The following is a 9836-nucleotide window of genomic DNA, read 5'->3' as shown; positions in this document are numbered from 1 at the left end:
ATTTGCCACTTTCTGACATGGGAGGTTCGGACTTCCCAATCATTTAATATGCTGATGACACACTCTTGATTATGGAAGCATGCCCAGCTTTTTTGTCTAAAAGCATTGCTAAACACCTTTGCTGATTCAACTGGCTTTAAGAGTAAACTATAATAAGTCAGTAATTGCCCCTATTAATGTATCTCAAACAAATATGCTGCATCTAGCAACAACTTTCAGCTTCTCCATTGGATCACTACCTTTCACTTACCTTGGATTGCCTCTTGGGATCACAAAACCAAAGGTAGAAGATTTCTTACCACTAGTAAACTAATGTGAAAGAAGATTGCTTAGCAATTCCATGCTCCTCTCGCAAGCTGGAAAATTGCAAATGGTCAATTTAGTCTTGTCCTCCCTACCAACTTTTTATATGTGCACTCTCATAATACCAATCACTGTAATCAAGAAAATTGATAATTATAGGAAACATTGCCTCTGGAGAGGAGCATATGTCAATGCCAAAGCACCATCGAAGGCAGCATGGAAACTGGTCTGTCGATCAAAGATGCAAGGTGGACTAGGAGTGATCAACCTTAGAATGCAAAATGAGGCGTTGCTTCTGAAGAATTTGCATAAATTCTATAACAGAGATGATCTTCCGTAGGTTCAATTGCTTTGGAATAATCATTATCATATTTGCAGGCTACCTGGTACGGACAAAAAGGGTTCTTTCTGGTGGCGTGATGTGCTCAAGCTTCCTAATCAATATAAAGGTATTGCTGCAGCCACTATTGGGGATGAAAAAACAATAATGATATCTGGCATGGATAGCTATCCAGTATGAGATATCCTGAGCTCATGTCATATGCCAAGAATAAGGCTATCTCTTTACACCAAACCATTCAAATGCCAAACTTTAGCTCCCTCTTCCACCTGCCTCTATCTTCCAGGCATATGCACGATATCAAAGCTTGAATCTCTTATTCAACAAATCAAAAGCTCATAGGAGAGAGATTGTAGGACATATATTTGGGGCAATGACAATTTTTCATCAGTCAAAGCATATCATTTAATGATAGGCCAGACACCCATACATCCTTCCTATAAATGGCTATGAAAGTCTTGCTGTCAGTTGAAACACAAAACTTTCTTCTGGTTACTTCTGAAGGGCAGACTAAGCACAAGACAACTTCTAAAAAGAAAAAAAATATGGATTTGCCGTCATATCACTGTGTTTTGTGTGATTGACAAGAGAAAGAATCTTTAGAACATCTCTTCTTGCAATGCAGCTTTGCAAAAGAATACAGGCATATTTTGAGACTCCAAATTCCAGCACCACTCCCTCTCTTCCAGATTCTAGAGAAAATGAAAACTGAACTGGCGGTTCCTTTTTTCGTGGAAGTCGTCATTCTGCTTAGCAGGAGCATATGGAGCATGAGAAACAACTTGATCTTTAATTAAATTGTGCCTAAAATTGAAGACTGCAAAGAAAAATTTATTTGAATTTGTCATGGTTATCCATAGGGCAAAGCCACGTTATCTGCCAGCAATAACTCAATGGCTACAAGATTTAAACTAATTTGGGCTTTATGCTCTTTTTCCTTTTCTTTGGTTCTCTCTTGTGTACTTCAAACTCTTTTTTCCCTTTAATATGTGATAATCAGTAGGGGTGTGCCCCTCCTGTTCCTTCAAAAAACAATTTGCGTAACATCCTGTACGGTTGTAGTCGGATCATCAACGTCGCTCCTCACCGGACATCGTTTATCAAACTGACTGAAAAATCGGGCCAACAGACAAACCACAACCATGCTGTTCATCAAGTGGTAATCAGAGCTTTCGTTGCTCGGTGAGTTCATCTACCCATAACCAGAAAAAGTAAAAAAAATTGCATCTTGCATACTTTTACCTAGCCAATTTTGAGCCTTGCATTGCTCTTTCCAGTTTATGTGTTGTTGAGTTTTAGATTGCATCATCATGTCTTGTGCTGGTTCTAATTAGTTTAGATCTTTGCTTGAGTTTATTGGGGTGAGTTAATTGCCATGATCAATAAGTCCATCTTGCATTTTTTGAGATAGGGAGTCGAGTTGATTTCAGCCTATGCCATAAGTTGAGTTAGGTTTGGTTTGAGTTTGTTTCAGACTCTGCCAGACACGCCGGTTTGAAAATGTCATAGAAGTCACCTGCGGAATCCATTTGGGGTATGTAAGCACTCGTTGGAAAGGTTATTCCCAGTACTTTCCAATGGATTTGATCCCACCTTAAAATTCATTATGTACGTGTTGCAACGATCAAAACAATGTCGTGTCCAATTCTGTCTCTAGTCTAGGTTGAGTCGGAGGGTGAATCTTAGCCGGCCTGCGTGCCATATAGCCTAGGGCTGGTGCCCTTGTAATCAGACTCGATTATTTTTGTTAGTTTTCATCAGTTAGTTCACGTGAGTTGTGCATTGGATTGTTTTTAAAAAAAGGCAAAAAGGAAAGGCAAAAAGGTGAAAAAAAAGGAAAAAAGCCGCACCAAAAAAGAAAGAAAGAAGAAAAGGCTAATTGAAAGAAAAAAAGAAAGAAAAGAATAATTTCAGTTTGTGCTATTTTGTTTATCAGAGTTGTGCATTGGTTTGTTTATAGTGTTTAATTGCTTACTTGATCTAGGATTGAGTTTAGGCTAGGCCAGCATATTGACTAGTACTTTGAACTATTATTCAACTTTACATTTTCTGATTTGAGCTTTTGCTATTCCTTACTACAAAATTTTGCCTATCCAAGCTCCACTTACTACTAGCCGATAGGTACTAGCACGCTTGTAATTGCTTTATCATCTATCGAGTTGTTAGTCACAAACCTGCCACCAGTTACACCACCTGCTTTGCTTCGGTAAGAACTTCATAAGAGCTTGGTAAGAGCTTGAGTGTGTGTGACTTTTGAGACTCCACTACCTAGTAGTTAATAGGAGCGTGCATATTCTTGTGTATGTTTCTTGTTTGCTACTAATCATGGTAGGGATACGTAATAAGAGTGGAGATGACCATGCTCAACGTCGATTTTGTCACCTTCGTCGAGACACGGGGAGTGATTGACATAATGCATTTGAGGTATGTGATGATGTTCTAGCTAGGATCAAGTCAACCATACCGTCTTTTAGTGGAAAATATGATCCTCATGCATATATTGAATGGGAGCTAGTGGTTGATAGAGAATTTGAGAAATATGACCTGTGTGAAAAGCAAAAGGTTATGGTTGCTTCTAGTGTCTTTACTAAATATGCTTTAAATGAGTGGAAACATGCTTGTAGACATGATAATGTACCTCAATCTTGGAAAGCCATGAAAAGATATTTGAGAGATGTTTTTGTTCCCACGTATTATTCTGACGTCCTTCTCAAGAAACTACAATATTTAAAACAAGGTAGTTAAATTGTTAGAACATACTATCAAAACTTGCATAATTGTCTGTTGCATTGTGGGAGAGATGAATGTGAAGAGGCTACAAAGATCCAATTTTTAAGAGGGCTTGATCAAGAAATTCAGCATATGCTTCTTCATGAAACATATAGCTCTCTCTCTCTCTCTCATTTGCTACAACTTGCTTGTGAAGGTGAAAGTCGAATTGGAATAGATATGAGAAAACAAGAATATGTAAAACATATGTTTATGTCTCCTTGTATCACTAATAGATTGCAGAAAGTGAAGAACAATCCAAAGAAGGAGAATGAGCTAGTTGAGCAAACAAGCATATATCTTCATGAAGAGAATCATGCTACACCAACACCATCTGAGGAGAGTATAAAAGGTAATAAAATTGGTGCTACCATCACTAAAGGTGAGTTTATTTGCAATGAACTATCGATATCTACTACTCATGCTATTTTAGAGCAATCATTAGTGGACATCCCTACTAAATTTCCTTTGTCACAAGTTGATTTGGTTGCTATTCCTTATGACAAATCAAAGTTGTGTGATGCTTCACTTATATCCATGCCACAACCAGTGAAAGAACATGTTACTCTTATTTTTGAACCTTTTGTTGTTTCTGAGGATAAACATGTTCACATTATTGATAAGAAAGAAGAATTAGAATTACTATCTTCATTAAACATTTGAGGCTATATTAAATTTGATGACCTTTGTGAGCTCAATAGTTTAAAGGAGAAATTATTTGCTAGGTATGATTTACCATGTCCTGCTAATACGATTTTTCATATCATTAGCAATTATAATTATAAAGGAGTGTATCTTGTGCATAGAGTGTATATTATTTAAATTTAAAGATACCACTTTTTCATAACAAGACATGTTATGTAGAGGATCATAATAGTGTTAATATTTCTTTCTCTAGTTCCTCTATTTGTGCAAATGAGCTATATGTTTGTTCTCAAGAGGAGAGTGTTGTGGGAAGCCAAATACCACAATATGTTCTCCCTATGCAAAACTTTCAGAATTAAACTATTCTTTCACTCTGAAATCTGCCTCACCCTCTCTTTTGCAAGCTAATGCCAGAGTGAGTTGATTTCCTCCTGTTGTCAATTTTTGAAAAGAATAAATGATGTTGCACAATGATATTTCTTTTCTTGTGAGCTACGCCAAGTATAAAGACAAATTGAAACCAAGGACGATTTCTAATCAAGAAGGGGAGAATGATTAGGACATCACCGGCTCACATATGACCATGCCTATGTTATACAAGAGCAAACCAAATGTGCATGTATTTTATGTTAGATTTACTTTTTACATATTTGAGCAAAGGGTGTTGCACCATGAGTTCTGTGTGCTTTTTTTTTCAGAAGTGTTGGCATGGATTAAGCTAAAGAAAGGACGACGTGTGTGGAATGCAAGGAGAGTAAATGAAATTGATTGGAGGTCGAGTCTGAACCTTCTCGAACTATTCTTCAAAGCCACAACATCGTTTATGGGCCAAGGGGAGCAAGAGTTTGAGTTGAATACATTCTGGATTTGGATTCAGACTGCAGCAATAGGGTTGGATTCAAATGGCCATAATTTATTCATATGAAGTTTGCTTTAGATGTTCTTGGACTTCCTAGAAATCTTATTAAGTCTACTTTTCAACGGATCCAGCCTCACTGGCAGATTCATTGTCTACACATCATAATCATCCGAGAGAGGTGTTACGTCACCAGATGGGCCGAACTGGGCCTAGTAAGCACGTCGGAGCTTAGACCCAAGTTATAAGGATGGGATACTCTTACCTTAGATATCTCCTCCAAGAAATTCAAAAACAAAATTTCCCCCCTTTGTTTTCAAATTTTGCGACCGCCTCTTTAGTTGTACTGTTCAAACAACAGTGAGCTTGATCTGAATCGAGCTCCCCATGGACATGCACTATTTATGAAGATATGTCCACAGTCGGTTTCTAATATGAACTGCCTGTGAAAATTAATTTCTATATGCGATTCGTTATGTGAACCTCTTATAGAAATAACTCTATTTCTATATGCGATTCACATAACGAACCGTCTGTGAAAATAAATATTTTCTGAGATAGTTCATATAAGAAACTACTTGTAAAAATTAGTTTTCACATACGGTTCACATCTGTACAGAGCCGCAGCCGAATATTCAGACGGTTTATCGTAATGAACCGTCTGTAAAAATAAAAACTAGATATCTCAAAAATAATTTTTTTAGCAGTTACATTTAATCGAAGAGCTATAAGACCAAAGTACCAGGTACGAACAATAATCTGGCGGAGCTGGTGCTAGTTGAGCGCGACGACGACGTGGGGGATCATCGTTGGGCTCGCCCGTCGGCGCTTCAGTCGTGTGATGAAAACGAAGGACGCAAGGAGCGGGAGCGGGAGCGACGCAGAGGAAAGCGAACGGTGGGCGGCGTGGAATGCGGTGAGTTGGGGGCCACAGGAACGGAGGGATGGATTCGCTTCTTTTTAATTTTATAAATAGTACACATACAAACACAGATTGGGCCTAGGAAAATCTCTTTGTTCCTTCTTTTCTTCAGGGGAAATTCTGTTATATTCTCTTTTTAAGATCGATATTCTCTTTTGTTCCCAGAATTGCCCATAGAATGAAGAAAATAGTTCAGCTTGGGCCTGCCTTTTGCTGCACTTAGGCCCATTCGTTGCTTTATCAGCCCAATGCTTGGGGAGATGATGAATAAGGCGCACATCTCAATTTTGAATCCTCTGTAATTTGTTCATGATTTCGTGGGATATTTCGTGACCATAGCTGGTGGAACAAAACCTTGGATAATCAGAATACTAGAACAAATTTGTGACATTAATTTTTCCTTGGACTGTAGAATATACCATGTGGTGTAACTAGCAAGATCTTATAACAATGTCCTTCCTCCAACACCCAAAACTGCACACACCAATCCATATTCCTCGTCAGGTGTCCCATATCATGACGACGGCGATGACAGCGACACCGAGCACGACGGCGAGCCACCTGCCGATCGGCGTGTCGATGGCAACGGGCCTGCGGGGCTTGTATCCCTTGGAGAGAAGGTGATTGATGGAGACGTAGATGAAGATGCCCGTGGCGAGGCCCATGGAGACGGCGAAGATCCAGTCGGCCACCCGGCCCTGCGTGGTCGCGTCGATGACGATGCCGATGCCGATGCCAATGGGGCTGGAGATGGCGAACGCAAAGGCGTAGGCGAAGCAGGAGAGGAGCGGCCGGTTGGGGAGCATCCGGAGCAGCGCGATGCCCATGGCGATCGCCGCGAAGATCTTGTGCAGGCTGATGGTCCACAGAGCCTTCCATGCGTCAGCCTTCGTCTCTGCAAGTTTATTAGTCTTGGCAGGTCAGAGGTTGCAACTATCAAGCTGCATCAAGAATTCGAGATGCTATGTAAAAATCTCAGAATTGTACTCATATTTTGAACGTTTTTGTTGAGTGGAATGGAATGGACTCTTGAATGCTAATCGGGACTGTGGTGCCCCAAGATATGGTAAGTTGAATTGATGATTCCTTAAGAAATGAAATGCCACGAGCCCACGACTCTGAAAGAAACGGTAACTGAAATGACATGATCAGAAAAGAACTGAAATAAACGGTATCTTGAGAAGATCAGATACTGGAACTAGTAAAAGTATGCCTGGTAAAATGACAATGACTGAACCGAAACATCGGGCAAAATCAAGATAACGTATGCCAGGATCCGAAAACAGACTAGCATTTTGGAGAAAAATGGGTTGACTATAGGCTTGTTTGGTAGAGCTCTAGCTTCAAGAATTTTTGGAGCTAGTTATCCCTAGTTTCAAAATATTAGAGCTGTGGACAGATTGGATAGTCTTTAGTTTAAACATTTTGTTCTTATTTTAGACTGAAATTATATATTTAAAATACTTTATTTTATTCTACAAACTACAAATCCTGCATGGATCTCGGAGCTGAAGCTTTGTCAAACAGATTCTATAGCCCAAGTCACGTGTAAGTCGTTTTCGCTTTGACGAAAACGCAACTTTGACACACAAAAAAAAAGCACAGAGAGATTCCACTTTGTCTTCACCGCAAGTGTGACATCTATCACAAGAAGATGGCTAAGAACCAGCAGATGTTCTTTTCAGACTCAGTTGATCCTTGCAAGCATGTCATAGTTCCATTCATCGCATTTATACCTATTGTTGAGCGCCTGCTCTTTTATACTCGGACTAAACTAAGTAAGCTCTTGACAACTCAGACCATGACATGATAGAGATGTCTGCTAATAATCCATAAATCAAGCGAAGAAATTTCTAGGCATAATCTACAAGCTGGAAAGGGACAATGCAGGGAGCCAGGGAAGCATCTATCTGGCTATCTCTATCTAGCTTGGCCTTACCGGCGACTCCGATGGCGATGCCTTCAAAGACGGAGTGGAAGCAGAGGGCGGCGATGAGCAGCACGCTATCACCAAGTGTGCTCGCGTTGCGCAGCATGGATGCCACGGAGTGATCGGACGACGATCCATGCGCCTCCTGTAAGGGACCACAAATCAAGTGATGATAAGATCGTAGGACTCTTGTAAACTGATAGACTGTATGATACTGTGCAAAGGTATTGAGCATTGTGTGACTTGGTCAAATAATAAATTTCACAAAGTGAACTGATCTGTAGCTTACAACTGAACTCGTGCCATAGGTGGTGCTCACCTTGCCCTCCCCCAGCTCAACTGAAAAGTATTAGAAGAGGATATGAATCATAAAAATTCTGAGCATCCTAAGCATCGACTCAATACAGATCCTGCCGAACAAAAATTCCAATAAGGAGAAAATGTTATAATCAGTTAGCACTAGAGAGGGACAGAGGGCCTTCCCTGATAACAATTGAGTATTCAATTCGTACTTTTTTCTTTTTTTGCGAATAACCGACTATTAAGATTTTCCGTATAGATATTATTATACTCGTGTGCGTGCTGCATAAGCATCATCACCTCCCCCAAAAACCACAGCAAAATCCCAACCATTTCCAATAAACAATGGCCATTAGGTTAGGTTAGACAGTGGTAAAACAGTAATTAGAAGAGCAATTAATTTACCCCAAGACCCCCCACCAATCTGAATAATCTGCCGTCTGTACTAGTGCCGACCCCGCAATAGGAAAAAGTGAGAGCATTTAGCCCAACCTCCAGCCGCCGCCTTGACAACAGTACGCCGCCCAGCTCACCCGCCACTGCGCAAATAGGCGAAAGGCACGTGACTTGTTGCTCACCTGCACCAACGCCGGCGCCGGGGGCGGTGCCGCGCCCCCTGGAAACGACGAACGAGATGACGCAGTCTGCGAGCATGGTGACGACGTAGCCCGCGCACGCGAGCAAGAACGCGTAGGGGTACCCGCTGTCGGGGAGCAGGTCCTCGAATGTCTCGTTGGCGTCGCTCAGAAAGTGCATCAGCGCGGTGCCGAGGAAGACCCCTCCGGCGAACTGTGTGCCCAGCGCCAGGAACGCCTCGTTCCAGCGCATGAAGTAGGGCGAGACGCCTCCGGCCAGCGTGCCGGCGAACACCAGCGCTAGGCACCACAGCTTCACCGCCACGAGCCCACGCGTGCGCAGGTCCGGCTTCGCTCCGCCGCCATCCCCGTCCGAGTCCGAGTCCCCTCCGCCCCCGTGCGCCCACACGGTGTTCGCGGCGGAGAAGGTGAGGGCGAGGAGGAGGCGGCGGCGGGCGCTGGTGATGGCTCGGGGCGCCATGGCGGGGTTTGCAAGGAGCACAGTTCACGGGTGTTGGAATGCTGGGGGAGGATCCATTTTATTTGTACGCGGCGGCGGGAGGTTTGGAGAGGCTGACGTGTGGGGCCGGGGTAGATGGTGGCTGGTCCATCGTGTCTCTACTTTGTACTGCGGGAGGGATTCGTTTCGTTAGAGGTACGCAGATGATTGCAATGTCTTATCACTGTCACAGTGGGGTCCGAGTTTCTGGGGCCGATATGTCAGCTACTGGGTGGTGAGCAAAATGGGAGGAGGAAGGTGCAGTACTGGTAGTACGACAAGGCACGGGTGGGTGTGGTGGGAAAATGGCAGGGGCGGGAGCGGAGGGCAGCAGCGGTAGAAGTAGTACAGACAAGGACGGGATTTGGAAAGTCCGTTACGCTCCGACGACGTGGCTCTCCGTTTCTCCGTTACACAACGTTGCGCCATGATTAACCACTAGCACTGTGCACGTGTGTAACCCGTAGAATCACGAAGTTATAACCATCCGAAAAAATATGAAAGGTAAATAATATAATATAAGATTAAATATATTTATAAAATATATGAAGATAAATATTATATATTTAGATATAAAACATAAATAATATAAGATTAAAATATATTTTTGAAAAAAAATAATCTAACTTTGCACTATAACAGTTTAATCAACTTAGATGAACGATAAAAATCGATCGAATTTATTCTAACTCATGTA

At 41.9% G+C, this 9836-nt stretch overlaps 1 protein-coding gene across 5 annotated transcripts; it reads right to left on the bottom strand.

The window, feature by feature from the left end:
* Window positions 1-6175: 6175 nt before the first annotated feature.
* LOC133915948 (zinc transporter 2-like) lies at window positions 6176-9182 on the bottom strand. 5 transcript variants are annotated; one of them, XM_062359361.1, is made up of 5 exons: window positions 8558-9182; window positions 8085-8104; window positions 7775-7910; window positions 6823-6953; window positions 6567-6730 (listed from the first exon to the last, which is right to left on the bottom strand). In XM_062359361.1, the coding sequence occupies exons 1-5, from the start codon at window positions 9119-9121 to the stop codon at window positions 6718-6720; spliced, it is 864 nt and encodes a 287-aa protein (XP_062215345.1). In that variant the 5' UTR covers window positions 9122-9182; the 3' UTR covers window positions 6567-6717. The 5 variants fall into 5 exon arrangements, with proteins under 5 accessions (XP_062215342.1, XP_062215344.1, XP_062215343.1 ...); XM_062359358.1 differs by lacking the exon at window positions 6823-6953 and having other exon boundaries at window positions 6176-6730; window positions 8558-9170; XM_062359360.1 differs by lacking the exon at window positions 6823-6953 and having other exon boundaries at window positions 6176-6730; window positions 8644-9169.
* Window positions 9183-9836: the final 654 nt, after the last annotated feature.

Source organism: Phragmites australis, chromosome 4 (genome assembly GCF_958298935.1).
Source record: "Phragmites australis chromosome 4, lpPhrAust1.1, whole genome shotgun sequence".
Lineage (NCBI taxonomy): Eukaryota > Viridiplantae > Streptophyta > Magnoliopsida > Poales > Poaceae > Phragmites > Phragmites australis.
This window is presented reverse-complemented; position numbering and strand designations above follow the sequence as displayed.

Bases quoted from the DNA above. Each gene is read 5' to 3' on its own strand.
- LOC133915948 (XM_062359358.1), bottom strand. From the start codon at position 9,121: ATGGCGCCCCGAGCCATCACCAGCGCCCGCCGCCGCCTCCTCCTCGCC. The intron at 8,105-8,557 runs GTTGGGCTAAAT...AATACTTTTCAG, and splicing joins TGTCAAGGCGGCGGCTGGAG to TTGAGCTGGGGGAGGGCAAG. The intron at 6,731-7,774 runs GTAAGGCCAAGC...ATAAACTTGCAG, and splicing joins CATCGCCATCGGAGTCGCCG to AGACGAAGGCTGACGCATGG.